Source organism: Schistocerca americana, chromosome 3, assembly GCF_021461395.2.
Source record: "Schistocerca americana isolate TAMUIC-IGC-003095 chromosome 3, iqSchAmer2.1, whole genome shotgun sequence".
Lineage (NCBI taxonomy): Eukaryota > Metazoa > Arthropoda > Insecta > Orthoptera > Acrididae > Schistocerca > Schistocerca americana.
Genome location: NC_060121.1, coordinates 774711955 through 774732571, shown reverse-complemented (window position 1 = coordinate 774732571; position 20617 = coordinate 774711955). Strand labels below are relative to the sequence as shown.

The 20617-nt window shown below is 39.8% G+C and overlaps 1 protein-coding gene across 3 annotated transcripts in view; it reads left to right on the top strand.

The window, feature by feature from the left end:
* LOC124605085 (MOB kinase activator-like 2) overlaps positions 1-20617 on the top strand; it is a 380913-nt gene that overhangs the window by 334793 nt on the left and 25503 nt on the right. For all 3 annotated transcript variants that reach the window (XM_047136535.1, XM_047136534.1, XM_047136533.1), the window contains exons 2-3: positions 8369-8532; positions 8810-8906. In XM_047136535.1, the coding sequence (XP_046992491.1) occupies positions 8369-8532; positions 8810-8906 (261 nt within the window). The remainder of the gene's footprint in view (positions 1-8368; positions 8533-8809; positions 8907-20617) is intronic.

The following is a 20617-nucleotide window of genomic DNA, read 5'->3' as shown; positions in this document are numbered from 1 at the left end:
TAAGAACTAAGAATTTATGTGAAAATTAAATATAAGACGATGAGAATTTAAAAAGATTTTAATCCCTGAAAATACCACACCCCACACACATATACACACATCAAAAAAAGTTTTGCATCACCTCGGTTTAGAGTGTTCCGAAACCTGTACAGAAAAATGGAATAGAGATCAACACAAACATCATTTCCGCTCTTTTTATTGCTCATAAAAACCTGTGAAAGCCTGTTGTACCACCATACAGCGAGACCTTCAGAAGTGGTGGTCCAGATTGCTGTACACACCGGTACCTGTAATACCCAGTAGCACGTCCTCTTCCATTGATGCACGCCTATATTCGTCGTGGCATACTATCCACAAGTTCATCAAGGCACTGTTGGTCCAGATTGTCCCACTCCTCAACGGCGATTCGGCGTAGATCCCTCAGAGTGATTGGTGCGTCACGTCGTCTGTAAACAGCCCTTTTCAATCTATCCTAAGCATGTTGGATAGGGTTCATGTCTGGAGAACATGTTGGCCATTCTAGTCGAGGAATGTCATTATCCCGAAGGAAGTCATTCACGATATGTGCACGTAGGGGGCGCAAAGTGTCGTTCATGAAGAAGAATGCGTCGCCAATATACTGCCGATATGGTTGCACTATCGGTCGGAGGATGGCATTCACGTAATGTACAGCTGTTACGGCACCTTCCATGACCACCAGCGGCGTACCTCTGCCCCACATAATGCCACCCCAAAAAAGCAGGAAACCTCCACCTTGCTGCACTCGATGGACAGTGTGTCTAAGGCGTTCAGCCTGACCGGGTTGCCTCCAAACACGTCTCTGACGATTGTCTGATTGAAGGCATATGCGATACTCATCGGGAAAGAGAACGTGATGCCAATTCTGAGCTGTGCATTCGGCATGTTGTTGGGGCCATCTGGACCGCGCTGCATGGTGTCGTGGTTGCAAAGATGGACCTCGCCATGAACGTCGAGAGTGAAGGCCCGCATCATGCAGCCTATTGCGCACAGTTTGAGTCGTAACACGACGTCCTGTTGCTGCACGATAAGGATTATTCAACATGGTGGCGTTGCTGTCAGGGTTCCTCCCAAGTCATAATCCATAGGCAGCGGTCATCCACTGCGGTAGTAGCCCTTGGGTGACCTGAGCGACCCATGCCATCGACTGTTTCTGTCTCTCTTATGTCCTCCATGTCCGAACAACATCGCGTTGGTGCACTCCGAGACGCCTGGACACTTCCCTTGTTGAGAGCCCTTCCTGGCACAAAGTAACAATGCGGACGCGATCGAACCGCGGTATTGACCGTCTAGGAATGGTTGAACTACAGACAACACGAGCCGTGTACCGCCTTCCTGGTGGAATGACTGGAACTGATCGGCTATCGGACCCCCTCTCCGTCTAATAGGCGATGCTCATGTATAGTTGTTAACATCTTTGAGCGGGTTTAGTGAAATCTCTGCACAGTCAAAGAGAATGTGTCTGTGATACAATATCCACAGTCAACGTGTATCTTCGGGAATTTTGGGAACCGGGGTGATGCAAAACTTTTTTGATGTGTGTATAAGAAATGCATAAAATTACCCATGTGTAATTTTACAGTTAACATAACGGCTTTGTACCCGCTAAGGGAATAAGAAACATTCGTGTAGCAGCCTGCTACGAACGTGGATAGATAAATGACAAAAATAAAATAAATAAAAACAATAATAGTGTTTCGAACACAGGATGCAAAAGCTCAAATGGTGCAAATGGCTCTAAGCACTATGGGACTTTACATCTGAGGTCATCAGTCCCCTAGACTTAGAACTACTTAAACCTAACTAACCTAAGGTCATCACACACATCCATGCCCGAGGCAGGATTCAAACCTGCGACCGTAGCAGCAGCGCGGTTCCTGACTGAAGCGCGTAGAACCGCTCGGTCACAGCGGCCGGCGATGCAAAAGCGAGACGTCGTGACGCTAGCCACTCTGCCATCAGTTGGGCTGAGCTTGTCGCGCGCTAAAGGGCATCTTAATTGTGTCGAAAACCTTGGCGATCGGTTTCTGAGAAACAGTGGAATATCTACGGATAAGCCGAAACACGTGTACGCTAATTTTGGCTCCTCTTCCATTGTACGAAGTTTCTGGATAATCGGGTAGTGCCACTTGCCGTGTTCTCCTTGTAGCATAAATCAGAAATATCCGGTCATTATACAAACGTAGAGATATTCGTGGCCGTTGTCAAGAGATTCTGGGTTGCATCGTAATCTGATATTTAAATAAAAATCCTATCAGACAGCCTTGAAACACAGCGGCCCTTTTACACGCCACAGATAACCAAAGCGAGAGAAATTTCACTGCTGACCCACGACGCAAGGTGAAGGTAAAGGACTCTAGCTGTGAAAGCAGGCGGAAATGATGAGTGACCATGGGGTAAGTACCTCTGCCGAGCGAGTCAAAGACCGTTGTTCTCCCCACCCCCACCCCTCTCATAAAAGAAAGCTGCAACAAGATTACATATTTTACCTCGTGTGGACAGTGGTCCGGCTGCAGATCCAAGAATAATATTATAATAATAGTGCTGCATCAGCTTTGAAAACTGCAGCGTGGGTGAGCTCTGAACTTCCAGCTCTGCTGTCGTAACATGATTAAAGACTACAGCACTACAGTCCCAGATAGTTTTCGTGTGTGATGCCGTAATGAAAGGTGCGTAAGGCAGAACTAAAGATTAATGTGTTCCAGTGTATTCGCCAATACACTGATGAACAATGAATTAAATATACTTTCCTAGTAAGACGTAGCATTCACTTCCGACCTGAAGGCAGAGATTGATCTCTCACTAACAACCGACCGCTTACGGTCATTGATCAGAAGAGGGCCAAGACACGGACGTTCCTCGCGGCAGCGTGCCAGATATATTGTGTAACACTTACGTCAGGTGACTTCGGGATCAGCTACGAGCCTCATGTCCGTGGAACCACTTGGACACCATCCAAGATCGCTGAGGCGTTACAGTGTCTTGCCGAATGTTGCTATTTGAGCCCATCTGAACAACCCTGGTACACGAGTACCGCCGCAGTTTAAGCTAAGCCTCGTTCGCAAGATGATTTAATCGCAACATGTGCTCTCTCTAGTTTCGCACCCGCAATCAACGTGAAATTCGTCACCCAAGGTGTCCTTTGTGCGTTATTAGAACGTGTTGTGGTTGTGTCTGCTCCCATGCTGGAGTGTTTAGAGGTACCGTTTGGTTGTCTTGGGTAGTGGCATTTCCAGTTCTGTGTATAACAAAGTACTGTGTAGAATAATAATAAATAATAATAATAATGTGAAACACGGATTGCAGGAGCTTCGAAGTTGCTTGTTCAAATGAAACACAGCATAACTTGGAAACAGGTTGTGTTGGATTTGCGTTCACTGACATCAGCAGTTTCTGTCAGACATGAAACTGATTCACATTTAAAAGAGTGAAAATCACCTGCGATCACTGTTAGTCAGGTTCTTTTTAAGACCACCGTTCTTACGCTGTGTAACATGGTTGCCACGCGTTGGATAGCTGGCGTTGATGCGCCGAATAGTCGCGCGTCGCGCAACGCCATTGGCAGTTTGGTCGTAGGACTGTCGAAACACGCTAATTCCTTTATACTGTTAAGATACGTCTCCTCTTTGAACCATTTTGCTGCGCTGATTCCATACAACCAGCTGGCACATACATACCACTTTCTGCCAAGAATTACGTGAGCTATGGAGGGAGCTCCTGGTATCAGTTGTACACTACCTACCTACAGCGTCCCAAGGCAACCGTGCTCTTTTGCCGGAGTGACAAATATTTTGTCCAGTGAGCTTGTGACACTGTCACTCAACCACTTTCATACTATTAAGGACTTCAGAAAGAGCAGATTTCAAGAATGTGTCACGAGCGTGCACCGTGGATAAACGTTGGCAGATTGAGTACGTTTGCTGGTGCAAGCTGTTTCACGGCGCTACACTAGCGCTGCGCCCACGTGGTAAGGACGGGTCTCGCGCGTGGGAACGCCGCGGCGCCTGCGGAGATTGCGGGTATCGGCAGTCTGTTTATCTTTTCCTGCGCACTCGCGCGGGAGTCTCAGGGCGCCGCTCTGTCTCTCCTGCACGCGGTCGACTACTGTACCCGCCACGTCACACACCCGCCTGGCCATTAGAACTGCCACAACGCGAAGTATAGCGGAGGACGAAATTTTATTTACTGCTAACATAAACTGTAGTAGGAAGTAATTACTGGGAATACGGGGTGAGAAATTTAGCATGCATAACTGCCATCTCTGGCAGCAACAGTGAGTTCTATTCAAATGAGAAATTATTATAAACTAATCTTTATAATATTTTTCTGAAGGAGGGACATTGCAATATAAAATCCGAAGTTTTCAATGCAGTGGAACCGAATTTGGCACAATTGCTATGGAATGTTATATCGTTACATAATGTTTTTTTCATGCTTGCTGAAGTTATATGTTTTTTATTACAAACAATTGAAGTTTTTCAGCAAGGTGAATACAAAGGTTCCTTTCTTGAAAAATATGTCAGAACAAAACTAAAGTATTTTTGTACAAATGTTGATATACCACTATTACACATATCGCTGTAACAGACTATTAATACAGTCTTTCACTAGATTTTTACAGCTCTGCAAATCTCCGTAAAAAAAGTACCAAATCCTAGGGCTTTTCTCTTATATAGATGCCTTACTATTGTAGTACGCGAAAATTCCTTCCACAAAATGTTTCACTAGAATATTGACTAACTGAATGCCAAATTTTAAGCTCTATAATGTCAATGATTTGCCAGGAAAAGGCACATAAAATTGCCAAAATGTAAGTACGGGAAACATGAATCGAAGATTTGACAGTCAACCTGAATTGAAGGTTTGACAGTCATGGTATTAGGCCTTACCTTATCTCGATGAAATAGTGTAAGCTGTATGCATTCTCCTCTTCACTCTAAAGCAGTCTTTTCTTTGCTTGTCTTCTTGGGTTAACCTGATTTTCAAACTGAGGAATAATAATTTCAGCTGCCTCAATTCTCCTGTTATCAACTTTCTTCAGTATTGACAATTTGAAATCTTCTGGATTAAATCGTAGCATCTGTAGAGTCCGTAGTTTGCCGAGATTAGCACAGTTAAAAACTAAACGAGCATCGCATGCTGCAATTTCGTCAGCAGTTGTGGAAGCATATGTTGTCTTGGGGCACAGTTTTCCTATCAGAGAGTTGTAACTTTCATTATGATTTTGAGTTTTTCCATGCACACTCTTTTGCAGGTGTTCTGGATTTGCTGAGCACCGAAATATTCCCCACATTGTGATTGCATAAAACTGGAAGAAACCACCGCAGGAATGATTAATATGAGGAAATGCAGAACCAGAAAGGGGCACGGACCTGTGCAAGCTTTTGTTAGTTACTATTTTGATCACATTTTGGAGTGGAGTTGGAATGTAATATTCAGGAATTGAAATTTCAGAACCATGTAATAAATGAAGTTTCAATAAAAAAATTTGGCTTAAGTAATAAAGATATGTCATTCTCTAGTATACCGTAATTAATACATCATAGTGACTTGCTAGTCATGCACACCAGTCTCTTGGCTGCCCCTGACAGTGTGTGTTCAGTGGGTGAGAGATTTGAAAAGCATGTTGGCCATGACAACATACAAAAACCCTCTGCACCGTGGTAGGTCAGGACAGCATGGACAAAATGTGATCTTGTTGACTGATAAAATCATGGAGACCTCTTAGCTACAGGCCTTAACACGTTGAAATGTAATGGGTGCTGTCCAAATTACTGGATACATGAACCATATACGATTGTGTTGTGTACTCACTGGCACCCTATGACAATAAATCGAGCAATCTGGCCAAGTTCCTTCTCTTCAGACATTCTGTATGCAGTACTGGGACTTGACAGAAAAGACGACGTTGTGCCATATATTCAGTGTTGGCGGAACCACCACTGTCGGCAAGCCTGCCGCTACTGCCATTTCAAGAGAATCTGCAATAATAATCGCTGTGCTGACTTGTCGAATTCCAACACATTGTGGTGGACGTTTTGCTCTCTTTCATGAGGCGTAATGCAAAATACTCGCAAACAACCAACATTCAAATGCAATTTCCGAATGAAAGATCCTGTGTAATCTTTCCTCATTCACAGAATGTAGATGGTGTTACTTATGCCTACATGTGAAGTTGCGCTGGCATGCTAATCATTTGCAGTTTACACTAGCTGGTGGGAAACCACCTCCAAGACAACGTTTTTGAAGCTTTTTGTCACACTGTGAGCTCCATTTGTACTACAGAATGTCCATGAAAAAGGGAAAGTTCAGTCAGTCTTGATTCTGGCCAAGTCACTGAAAGTGAAAGCTATACAAACTTGAATAACAATACAATGAACTATGTTCTCCCTGAACCACTTTTGGTACATTTTTGTTCCTTGTAATCTTATTTGCCTTGTTATTAGTAGGTTGTGTTTGCACATGTTTTGGTTCATTAAGTTGTTACACAGGGTATTTAAAGTAAGTGTTTGATATTCTTACAGGAGAGGATGCTGATCAAAATCAGAAAAAGTCCTGTAAGAATATAATCAGAATCAAATACTTTCTGAGATATAGGCTACATGTTAAGATACCAAACCAGATGTGAAAAGTTTTCTCTCCACAACACAATACACTATAAAGTGGCATGCAGAGTATAGATCTAGGTGTAGATTGTGTAGGCACAAGGTCCCATTTTCATTAGTAAAACACAGGCATAACTAGAATGCTCGATAAACATTTCTGACATTTATTTTCTGCATGTCTTGGTCAATCTGTTAGTGCTGTTATTTCTTGTAGAATTGCTTAATGTATTTGAATACTTAGGTATATTTCTCTACTCTCACGTAATATATCTTAAGTCTTTCTGTTTCTGTAGCATTTAAATCATTGCCAGGCATCTGTTTTGCATGGCAATACCTTGTCAGACGTCACCTGAGCTGTATTCCCATTTTATGGGTGTCAGATATTGGCAAAGTCAGCTCAGTTGCAGTTGATGGTTTTTTTAAACATTTTCATTGACTTTTGTTTGGTCATTTCATTCTTGCAGCCTTTATTGATGGGCTTCTTAGCCTTTTGGAGGGAAGACAAAATTCATCTTAATCATGGAGGGGTAATGGTTTATTTGAACATGGCATTTTTTTATACTTGGACTTTCATTATTTTCTTCATTGATCTGCTGGAGTATACTATATGGTAAGACTAGCCCGTTTCTCTCCATTTAAGTTTGAAGTAACCCAAGAAAGTCTTGATGTTCTCGTCCCAAAGTTGGCCTGTTTTTTATGGGTTTTGTCTGTTGTAGGGAGTACATGAGCATTGATCTGGATGTACTTTGTGTTGTCACAGCAAAGAATCAGAACATTACCATTGAACTGAAGCTTTCTTATTAGGTTCAAAAGCAATGTCAACAATCTGTTTGTTTTAACCTACCTTAACTGCTTTTATTCTATTACAAATTGCCTAGGGAGATACCCAGATACCTTATTTCTTGATCTTCTAGTACTCTTCTGTTTGTTGGTTATCTTTGTCAACTTTTACTTTAATAATTCTTGAGCATCTAGTTAACATTTGTGTGTTTGAAAGCAGTATGAGGTGCAGGCTAATATAAGAAAATAGCCTGTGTGCACTCTGGCAGGATGCTTAGAACAGTTAGAACCAGGGATAATGTGTTTGTGTAGACAACTTTCTACATGGCTTGATTATTTGTAAAGGTATAAGTTGGATCACGCAATTCCAGTGACTAAATGGGGGTTGTTAAACCCCCGAGCTTGAAGGCAATTCCTCCATTTTATTCACCATCAGATTGTGAGATTATCTTCTGCGTTCAAACCTGATGACAACCTTCACCTTTCATCTAGGTAAGGGCGAGGGGTACTTACAGTCTGCTACTGGCCAAACCAGCTGGTGGTTACAGTAAGATGTTAAGTGAACCATTGGCCCATCATTACTTTTCATTTTTTACTGTTTTGTGTTGTTACTGCTGCTATTTTTAAAATATTGAAGGATTTTTTTTGAACCACTTTCCTATGATGATATCTATATATTTGTCTTGGTACAACAAAATACCAGTATATTATTGTTTTCTTACATTTAAATTCTGTAAAATTTTCCTTTCACATTATACACATCAACAAAATGAAAGAAAATCAATACGATCAGTCTTAATAAAAGGCTGCCTTTTTCTGGCTGTTAATACGATAACGCACTATATCATTTCTTCTACATTATGTCTAATAACTGTTCATGTTCCTGATGTGTGCGAAGTTTTGGAATTGGTTTATGAGCTCTGTACTGCCATCGGATGTTTAAAATTTTGTCATCTGTGTTACAGGAAAGCCCGTCGGAAAGATAAAGAACCATCAACCCCTAGTGCAGATGATCCAAAACTTTACCTCGAAGAAGCGCTCCTTGAGCGAAAGTTACCTGATATTGATCTGAGAGTCTTGGTGGACCTACCAGCAGGAGTAGACTACAATGAATGGCTAGCTTCCCATAGTAAGTTGTAATCTGTTTTAGATGACAGTAGACACAACTACTATCATAAAAATATTTTAAAAGTTTATCTAGTGTTTGGAAATTCCTTATCAAATATAAAATAAATTCAAATTTACTCTTTTGTTTGTGGAAGCAAAATTATCAAGTGTAGATTTTAGATTATCATCTCCAAACTGATTAAGCAAAGTACTTGTATTTCACAAATAATTATATTATTAATAATTTTTGAATACCTCGAAGTATGGTTGTTGTAAGTATCTGTTCTATTTTGTTTCAGCTATTGCATTTTTTGATCATATAAATCTTTTATATGGGACAATATCAGAATTTTGTACAATGTCTGGATGCCCAGACATGACTGGTCCAGGTTACAGGTAAGCTGACAGATGCCTCAGATGATAATCTTGTTCATCATACTTACATCTTTGAATACTGAATATTCTTGACACATTGGTTGATATTTGACTTATCACCTTACCTGACAACCAAAGCTTTGTAGAAGTATATACAATGTGTACAACTTTGTTTCCGCCGTTTTTTTCCCCCTACATTTGAGGCTTTGATGGAACAATTGGTTACACATATATCATTCAAAGTATTTTCCATTGCTGGCCACTACTTTCTCCCATCTTTCGGGCAGTGTACAAATCCCGCGTCGAAAAAATTGTCCATCTTTTGAAGCGATCCACGAATCGATCCAATTTGTGACTTCTTCATGAGATCGGAAGTGTTGGCCAGCCAGGACATGCACCATTGATCTAAACAGGTGATAGTCAGAGGGAGCAGTGTCTGGAGAACACGGCAGGTGGGGTAGCACTTCCCATTTTAACGTTTCCAAGTACATTTCGACCTGTTTTGCAACATGGGGTCGAGTGTTGTCATACTGCAAAATCTCTTTATCATGCAGCCATTTGTCTTTTAATGCTCTGCTCAAATGCATTAATTGGATTCGATAACGGGCACCAGTGATTGTTTCACTTGGTTTTAACACCTCATAGTACACGACGCCGAGCTGGTCGCACCAAATGCAGAGCACGATCTTGGAGCCATGAATATTCTGTTTGGACGTCGACATGGAAGCATGGCCCAGATATCCCCATGATTTTTTGCGTTTAGGGTTATAATAAACCCATTTTTTGTCCCCAGTCACAGTACAATGCAGAAATCCCTTCCGTTTTTGCCTCTGAAACAACTGTTCACAAACACACAAATGCCGTTCAACGTCTCTTGGTTTCAGCTCACACAGGACCCAAGTTCCTTCTTCCTGAATCATGCCCATAGCCTTGAGACGTTTTGAAATGTCTCTCTGTGTCACTCCCACTAATCGTGCCAATTCTTCTTGAGTTTGACACGAGGCTTCACTCAGCAATATCTCCAATTCTACATCTTGAAAACCATTCTCTCTTCCACCGCTATGCCGGTCTACAACGTTAAAATCACCGATTTTGAAGTGTTGAAACCACTCAGGTCACGTTCTGTCACTAATAGCGTCCTTACCATTCGTACTTGAGAGCATTCAATGAGCCTCAGCCGCTGTTTTCTTCATATTGAAACAAAACAGTAACACCTCCCGTCAATGACGAGAATTAGGCTCGTAAACTGACATTTTCAATCAAGAACAACTTTATGATGCAGACACAAATCGACTAATGTTCGAATGAGGTTATGTTGACGAGGTCCAAGCTAACTGTCTGACATCTGCGATCTGTTTCTTTCGACCACTACTTACCGTTGTCGCCACCTATCGGCAAATGGCTGAAGCAAAGTTGTACACCTTGTATATTGTATATTTTCTGATCATATTACTTGTATGTGAAATATGTAGTGTCACTGTCTTCTTTACATAATTTACAACAAAAAAAAGCAAGCTGTTTAAAGTGATAGTCACAATGTGCATTGCTCTAAATGGTATTTCTTTAAGTGTGTAAAACTTTTCCTTTCAATTGTTTTATGTTTATTTTAAATACATTAATCCAGGCACCATATGCCTTTAAAATTCATGTATTGTAAAGGTTTTCAATATGTTGCATCTTGTAGCTCTCAGATAATTAAGGAAAGACATTTTCAGTTGTTTGCCCCAAAGCCACTAGTTATTTATTAGCTGACTATTTTTGGCTCTTGCTCATTTTCAAATGCCACCTATTGTAGAGAACATAATGTATGAGTGGATTCATCAAATGCGGATAATCCAGTATGATTAATATTATGATCCATATACATGTTTTATGTTTTGGATTTACTTGGTGTGAACAGTTCTATTCATAGCATCACTCTTTGGACGTGCTTCATATGTGCATCCAAACATGTCATAATTATTGTAGTTCTGCCTTGGTGTAGTGTGTACGAGCAACTTATTTATCTTAATTGTGGTTTCTTCATTATCCATGATCTGCTCCATGCACAACAATGATATTTCGTATAAAATGGAAAATTTGGTCCCATTGGATTTCACTGTGTATCATACTGGCTTATTTTTCATTTGCAGTATCATAAATTTGACCGATATTGACACAAAGAATTTTATTATATGCTCTTATATAATCTCTGAAATATTCAGTTTAGTATGCAGTTGTATTACTGTCACTGCCTTTGTTCAGTGTGACACACAATGTTCCATCATATTACTGTCGTGCAATGAATTTTTATTTTATTTATAGCATTATTTAAGAGGGCAAATAGTACTTCATTTGTATTTCAGTGGAATCTACATACAACAGTATTGCCCCGCTGTTATAACTGGACTTTTGGTGAAAGTTTATAGTCATAGTTGGTGAGTGATTAATGTAGGAAGTTGTTAAAATAAAACATAGTCAGAAATTTAATGCTCTTTTTAACTAAAAATAGCAGTATTTGAAAATAGTTCTGAAAAAATCTGATTTTAAGTTCAGTTGAAAGGTTACTAATTTAGCATACCTGTTCCTTAATAATAATTAAATGAATTTGTCACCAAAAGAACTCGGATATAATCAGTCAAAAAAGCAAACACCACCAATGTAGTTTCCATGATCAACCACGCAAAAGGAGCACTGGACATAGCAAAATTTTCATGACAGAGCAAAGCAGCTTAGCTAGCAAAATTGCCAATGTCATAGATTCTTGTACGACATAATATGAAAATAGAAAATGGTAATAAAAAAAAGGAACTACAACATTTGTACAACATTAATATGAAATGAGAAGCACATAACATCATAGCATTACAAGCATGCAAAGGTAATATGATTGTTTTGATGAAGAAACATTAGTATATAAATAAAACAATAGAATTTTTTAAGGCTCACACATATAGATAAAGGCCCCACAAACAGATTCCAAGAATTAATAAAAAGAGTAATCAAGGAATCTGAACTTGTCTTAACACAAAAAGAACAGAATAAGTATATAGTCATTAACCCCCAGTGCTCCAAGCTAAGAACCCAACGGAAAGTACACTAACCAGATGTCACAATTAGACTCATTGTAAATTATATAAACAATCTTGCATTCTTAACTGAGAAAAAGCTGAACAAAATCATATGCAACAATTACACATACAGTACACAGTATACTCAAAAAACGTGATGGGATTAATTCTTAGAGATTAAAGACACAAAAATCCCAGATGACAGTACATTCTTTTCTTTGGGTGTAATTAATAGACACACAGCTGTGTCCATTGATGAGACTATTAGCGTAAAAGAAAACCCTTGAAATGCAGACACATATCACAAGCATAAGTTCAAGAATTAGTGGAACTACCAATGATGATACTATCTCACAAGTATTTTAGCTCCAGTGGCTAAAATACTCTCACAGAAAACTGATCTTGTGATGGCTAGTTGCCTGTCAGCTACACTAGTGATTTAGATTTCCAGACCACCTAGAAAATAAATTATTTGAGAAACAAGACCATTGGGAAGGAAAAGTAAAGTACTATCTAAGGTACATAGGTGATTTCATCATTTTATTTAACTGATCAGTAGTGGAAATTAGCAGCTTCCAACATTTTGATAATATGCACAGAAATACCACCTTCACAATCATACATGAACTCAATGACAGCATTAACTTCCACAATTCACAAGGAGCCATAAAGAAGCATATTTTAGAACAGTACTAGGTCAAATCACAGAATATGCTCTAAGTAATACTGTGTAAAAAGAAATTAAACACAAAATGAAAAAAATTCAAAGACAAAATCACCCTGACAAAGACTGAAACAACAGAGATAGATAAATTTGTGGCACTTCCATACTGGGGACATGTATCAGACAGGACAAATTACACATTAAAGAAAGAAAATCACAAAAAGGATTATTCATCAGTAACACTAAAATCATTCTTGAAATAGACAAAACACAAACAAAACATATAATCATTATGGAGTTAACAAAATCGAATGCAGTGAATGTAAAAAGGCCTACATTGGATTGACAGGCAGAACTTTTGAAACAAGATATAGAGAAACACAAACAGAAACACAAACATAAATGAAAATAACCTTTCTTCTTTCAGCACACAACCCAGAATAAATAAAGACACCTCTCAAAATATTGGGAGAAAATTCACGATTTTAATAATGACACCAAAGGCCAATTAATGGACGTTTTAGAATAAATAAAAATCTACTTTCATATGGCTAAGCACCCAGAACAATTGTTAAAAGAATAAACAGAATCATGCAGCAAACAGTTCATAGAAAATTTCAATACCTCCATAATCACGTATAAATTGCACCCCATCCTACATTAATCACTCACCAAATACCTGACCACAGATTATCCACTGAAAAACCAATTAAAACAGCAGGACAGTACTGTCGTATGTAGAAAAACAAATTAAATAATATATCTCCACTTAAGCAACGGAAAAATAAAATGAAAATTTATTGTGCAACAGTAATGTGATAGATCACTGTGTCCCACACTGGACAAAGCCGGTAATACTAATACAGTCACAGAGCCATCAAATTTATGACAACACTTGCAAAAAATAAGCAAGCATGATATACAGTGAGCTCCAGGGAGAGCAAATACAGCATTTATGATATATTGTTGTCATTTGGATCAGATCGTGCTGAATAATGAATGTACCACAATTAAGGAAAATTTATCTTGTGCTCATATGCTGACATACTACAGGTAAGGTATAACAGTGACATGTTTGAATGCAGATCTGAAATACATCTAAAGTCTGATGACGTAAGTGGAACTGTCGATGCCAATTATATCCCAAATACAAAATACGTAGGTACTTACTGCCTGGACCATAATGTTACTGATACCTTTATTATTTACATTCAATGCATCCACTCATAAAATTTCATCCTCTGTAATAGGTTGCTTGTCAACATGGGCAAAGCCTGAAACTTATCAGCCAATAAATAAATAAATAGCGGCTTCAGTGCAACCAGTTGAAAAGATCTTTTCTTAAAAGTTAACATACTGAATAGTACCCACATATCAACTAAAATTGTAAGAACCAGTGGTCCTGAAAGGGGCATAATAGTTCAGAAGGGAGTGACACCGGGCTGCAGATTATCTCCTCCTCCCCCCCGCCCCCCCCCCCCCTCCCCCCATGTTATTAAATATGTACCTTCAGCGAGCTCTAAATGAAACGGAAGAGAAGCAAGCACAAAAGGAAATGAAAGAGAAATTGAAAAAGGAATAAATTTCAATAGAAGAATAAGAACAACATGGTTTGCTGATGACATTGTAATTTTGCCAGATGAAATATCTTGAAACATCATTTGATAGAAATGGGTAGTATCTTGAAAATATAAGATGAATATGAATAAAACAAGGGAAATGAAGTGTAATTCAAGTAAATCAAATGAGGCTGAGAGAATTAGATTAAAAAATGGGATACTAAAAGTAGCAGACACGTTTAGCTATTTGGGTAGCAAAACAACTGGTGATGGTGTTGAAGTAGTAAACGACTTGGACTGGGAATAGCAGCAGTTCATCAAAAAGAGAAATATGTTTATTCCAAATATAAATTTCTGTATTTTCTGTCAGTATTTGTCAGAACGTAAACCTTGTGTTGAACTGAAACAATGATGAATAACAATATAGATAAAAAGAGAATAGGAGATTTTGAAATGTGGTGTTGGAGAAGAATGCTGATATCAGATAAATAAATAAAGTGACTAAGGAGGAGGTATTGCATGGAATTGGGAGAACAAAAATTGTGGCGCAACTACATTGATAGGACCCATCATTAGGCATCAAGGAACAATTAATTTGGTGATGGAGGGAAGCGTAGTGGGTAAATATTGTAGAGGGAGACCTAGGCTTGACGATTGGGTAGTTAAAGTAGATTTAGATTGCATAAGTGTGCATATGTGTAGAGACTTGCACAGAGTAGACTAGTGTGGGAGAGCTACTTCATATTAGTTTTTGGACTGAAGACCACAACAACAATTGTAGCTGTTTCCAACTCCATTGTTTGGCAAGCATTATGTTAGTTTACACGCAGCCTGGGGTTATTCCTATACTACTTAAAGACTTCTTTTTTGTACAGACGCCAAAAAAGTGGTAAGCAATGTTCTTAAAACTATTATTGGCTGCTTAAATATTATTGACTGGTTTTCTGCAAATGGTCTTGCTCTCAATTTTAAAAGGACACAAAATATTCAGTTTCGCATATCTACAGATACTACACCAAAAATAAATGGCATGGAAACTTCAGAATACTGAGGTGTCCATATTTATAAGAATTTAAACTGAAAAAGCACATTTTGGAACTCTTAAAATTTTTAAGAAAGGAAGTCTTCATTACTAAAAAACATACAGTAAGAATAATGTGTGGTGCTCACCCACAATCATCTTGTATAAGTCTGCTTAAGGAGCTGCGATTCTGACTGCTGCTTCACAGTATATTTAGTCCCTCGTGAAAGTTTGTTGTAAATCCTCTACTACAGTTCAAAAGGAACAGTGATGTACATAGTTACAATATCAGAAGAAAATTTACATTCATTAGTCAACATTAAGATTGTCTTCAGCACAGAAAGGGTTGCACAATGCTGCAATAAAAAATTTTCATCACTTATTTATTGATATAAAACATTTAGGATGGAATGTAACAATATTGCGAAAAGGACAGTCAACAAAAAGACTGTCACAAATAATAGCTTTCAGCCAGCAAGGCCTTGTATGGCCTTTGTCAGAATTAGACGACAAACACACACATACACACTCACGCAAACACAACTCACACACACATGACTGCAGTCTCAGGCAACTGAGGCCACACTGCAAGCAGTAGCACCAGTGCATGATGGGAGAGGCGTCTCGGTGGGAGTAAGGAGGCGGCTTGGGTGGGGAGGGGGAGAGATGATAGGGTAGGCACGGCAGAGAATGACGTACTGTTGGGGAGTGTGGAGGGATGAGGTGGAAAGAGGGTAGAGCAGCTATGTGCTGTCAGAAGGTTAGATGGAGGGAGTGGAGAGGTGGGAGAGGGGAGGGGGAGACATCAGAAGAGGGGAGAAGTAAAAAGACAGTGTGCGATGGAGGAATGAGGGCTGTGTAGTGCTAGAATGGGAACAGAGAAGGGACTGGATGGGAGAGGACAATGACTAACAAAGTTTGAGGCCAGGAGGGTTATGGGAACATAGGATATATTGCAGGGAAAGTTCCCACCTGCGCAGTTCAGAAAAGCTGGTGTTGATGGGAAGGATCCATATGGCATAGGTCGTGAAGCAGTCATTGAAATGCAGGGAATCAGGTTTGGCAGTGTGCTCAGCAACAGGGTGGTCCACTTCTTTCTTGGCCACAGTTTGTCCATGATCATTCATGCAGACAGAAAGCTTGTTGGCTGTCATGCCCACAAATAATGCAGCACAGTGGTTGCAGCTTAACTTGTAGGTGACATGACTAGTTTCACAGGTAGCCCTGCCTTTGATGGGATAGGTGAAGTTTGTGACCAGTGGTGGTGGTGGTGGTGGTGGTGGGAGGATGTATAGGACAGGTCTTGCATCTAGGTCTATTACAGGGGTATGAGCCATGAGGTAAGGGGTTGAGTGGAGGGGTTGTGCAGCAATAGGTATTGTAATTGTAAACTGTCGAAGCTGTGTTGGTAAAGTACTGGAACTTCAAGTGCTGATAGAAAGCACCAAAGCTGAAATCGTTATAGGTATGGAAAGCTGGCTGAAGCCAGAGATAAATTATGGCAAAATTTTTACAAAGGCACAGGCGGTGTTTAGAAAGGATAGCTTGCATGCAACTGGTGGTTTGTCGCTAGTAATAGTTTATCCTGTAGTGAAATAGAAGTGGATAGTTCCTGTGAATTATTATGGGTAGAGGTGATACTCAACAAACTAGCTAGGTTAATAATTGTCTCCTTTCACTGACCTCCTGACTCAGCAGCATTAGTGGCAGAACAACTGAGAGAAGATCTGGAATAAATTTCACATAAGTTTCCTCAGTATGTTATAGTCCTAGGTGGAGATTTCAATTTACCAGATATAGACTGAGACACTCAGATGTTTAGGACGAGTAGTAGGGACAGAGCATCGAGTGACATTATACTGAGTGCACTATCCGAAAATCACCTCGAGCAATTAAACAGAGAACCGACTCGTGGAGATAACATCTTGGACCTACTGATAACAAACAGACTCGAAATTTTCGACTCTGTAAGCGCAGAACAGGGGATCAGTGATCATAAGGCTGTTGCAGCATCCCTGAATATGGAAGTAAATAGGAATATAAAAAAAAGGGAGGAAGGGTTTATCTGTTTAGCAAGAGTAATAGGAGGCAGATTTCAGACTACCTAACAGATCAAAGCGAAAATTTCTGTTCCAACACTGACAATGTTAAGTGTTTATGCAAAAAGTTCAAGGCAATCATAAAATGCGTTTTAGACAGGTACATGCCGAGTAAAACTGTGAGAGATGGGAAAAACCCACCGTGGTTCAACAACAAAGTTAGGAAACTACTGTGAAAGCAAAGAGACCTTCACTGCAAATTTAAACGCAGCCAAAATCTCTCAGACAAACAGAAGCTAAATGATGTCAAAGTTAGCGTAAGGAGGGCTGTGTGTGAAGTGTTTAGTGAATTTGAAAGTAAAATTCTATGTACCGACTTGACAGAAAATCCTAGGAAGCTCTGGTCTTACGTTAAATCAGTAAGTGGATCGAAACAGCATATCCACACACTCTGGGATGATGATGGCATTGAAACAGAGGATGACACGCGTAAAGCTGAAATATTAGACACCTTTTTCCAAAGCTGTTTCACATAGGAAGACCGCACTGCAGTTCCTTCTCTAAATCCTCGCACAAACAAAAAAATGGCTGACTTCGAAATAAGTGTCCAAGGAATAGAAAAGCAACTGAAATCACTCAACAGAGGACAGTCCACTGGACCTGATGAGCTACCAATTCGATTCTACACAGAGTACGGGGAAGAACTTGCCTCTCCTTCTAACAGCTGTGTACCGCAAGTGTCTAGAGGAACGGAAGGTTCCAAATGATTGGAAAAGAGCACAGGTAGTTCCAGTCTTCAAGAAGGGTCGTCGAGCAGATGCGCAAAACTATAGACCTATATCTCTGACATCAATCTGTTGTAGAATTTTAGAACATATTGTTTGCTAGCGTATCATGTCATTTCTGGAAACCCAGAATCTACTCTGTAGGAATCAACATGGGTTCCGGAAACAGAGATCGTGTGAGACCCAACTCGCTTTATTTGTTCATAAGACCCAGAAAATATTAGATACAGGCTCCCAGGTAGATGCCATTTTCCTTGACTTCCGGAAGGCGTTCGATACAGTTCCACACTGTCGCCTGATACACAAAGTAAGAGCCTACGGAATATCAGACCAGCTGTGTGGTTGGATTGAACAGAACACAGCATGTTGTTCTCAATGGAGAGACGTCTACAGACAAAGTAACCTCTGGCGTGCCACAGGGGAGTGTTATGGGACCATTGCTTTTCACAATATATATAAATGACCTAGTAGATAGTGTCGGAAGTTCCATCCAGCTTTTCGCGGATGAACTGTAGTATAAAGAGGAGTTGCAGCATTAGAAAATTGCAGCAAAATGCAGGAAGATCTGTAGGGGATAGGCACTTGGTGCAGGGAGTGGCAACTGACCCTTAACATAGACAAATGTAATGTATTGCGAATACATAGAAAGAAGGAGCCTTTATTGTATGATTATATGATAGCGGAACAAACACTGGTAGCAGTTGTTGTTGTTGTTGTTGTGGTCTTGAGTCCTGAGACTGGTTTGATGCAGCTCTTCATGCCACTCTATCCCGTGCAAATTTCTTCATCTCCCAGTACCTACTGCAGCCTACATCCTTCTGAATCTGCTTAGTTTATTCATCTCTTGGTCTCTTTCTACGATTTTTACCCTCCACGCTGCCCTCCAATACTAAATTGGTGATCCCTCGATGTCTCAGAACATGTCCTACCAACCGATCCCTTCTTCTAGTCAAGTTGTGCCACAAACTCCTCTTGTCCCCAATTCTATTCAATACCTCCTCATTAGTTATGCAATCTACCCATCTAATCTTCAGCATTCTTCTGTAGAAGTTACTTCTGCAAAATATCTGGGAGTATGCATACAGAATGATTTGAAGTGGAATGATCATATAAAATTAATTGTTGATAAGGCGAGTGCCAGGTTGAGATTTGTTGGGAGAGTCCTTAGAAAATGTAGTTCATCAACAAAGGAGGTGGCTTACAAAACACTTGTTCGATCTATACTTGAGTATTGCTCATCAGTGTGGGATCCGTACCAGGTTGGGTTGACAGAGAAGATAGAGAAGATACAAAGAAGAGTGGCGCGTTTCGTCACAGGGTTATTTGGTAAGAGTGATAGCGTTACGGAGATGTTTAGCAAACTCAAGTGGCAGCCTCTGCAGGAGAGGCGCTCTGCATTGTGGTGTAGCTTGCTGTCCAAGTTTCGAGAGGGTGCGTTTCTGGATGAGGTATCGAATATATTGCTTCCCCCCACTTATACCTCCTGAGGAAATCACGAATGTAAAATTAGAGAGATTCGAGCACGCATGGAGGCTTTCCAGCAGTCGTTCTTCCCACGAAACATACGCGACTGGAACAGGAAAGGGAGGTAGTGACAGTGGCACGTAAAGTGCCCTTCGCCGCACACTGTTGGGTGGCTTGTGGAGTATAAATGTAAATGTCGATATTTAAGTATCTTTCAGCCACTTTCATTTGGCAAATCACTGCCACAAGAGCAGTGCATAGTGTAGTTTGAGTGTACAGGGCTGTACACCAAGCAGTTTCAAGTGCAGAAATGACATGAAGATGTCATATTTCGTGCTTCATACTTTACCGAAAGTTCGATAACAAAGTGGGGGAAAAACTCCGCAGATTTTGAGATGATGAGTCTAATGTTTTCTTCGTGAGTTGTCAAAAGTTTATGACTACTACAGTGCACCATGACATGATATAACACTTAGATGGCACAGACGGTTCCTTTGTGGCAGTGTGTCCAGCAAATGTTTCGATGTGGAACGCAACAGCTGAGAACTGTGTATGATTATTTTAGTGGCACGATCTGCCCTTTGCTTTTCCAGTGTAGTGTAGCACATTTTGTCTCAGAGATAAGAATTTAACAACGTGAATGCTGTTTTATCTTTAATACCACTTGACTGTAATTTGTGTGAGGGTACTCACTGATTCACAGGATCAAATGTCTTAAACAAATCTTGAACAACTTTGACTCTAATCAAGCACTGGGGTCAGTAATATCAGCATGCAATTAAATTCACCAACTGATTGTACATCTGATATTAAACGGAAATGAAAAAATTCCATGGTGTACTGAGTGCTCATTAATTTTTTCAAGGTTTCACAAGTGGTTTGATAAAACCATTTTGTTGATCTCAATGTTACAAAATCACAGCAACTAGATGTTCTTATTTTGAACCGTGAAATGAATTTATGGCTATGTCACATTCAGTAACAGTCCTAACAAAAATAAATTTATCATTTCAGTTAACTTGACAGTCAGGGTTGAATCATATACTTCTTAACCACATGTTGTTGTAAATGAATCCATGAATTTGTCATATGCTCTCTTTGATTCACTTACCAATATTCTGTTTTCTATTATTACAGTATTACTGCAGCC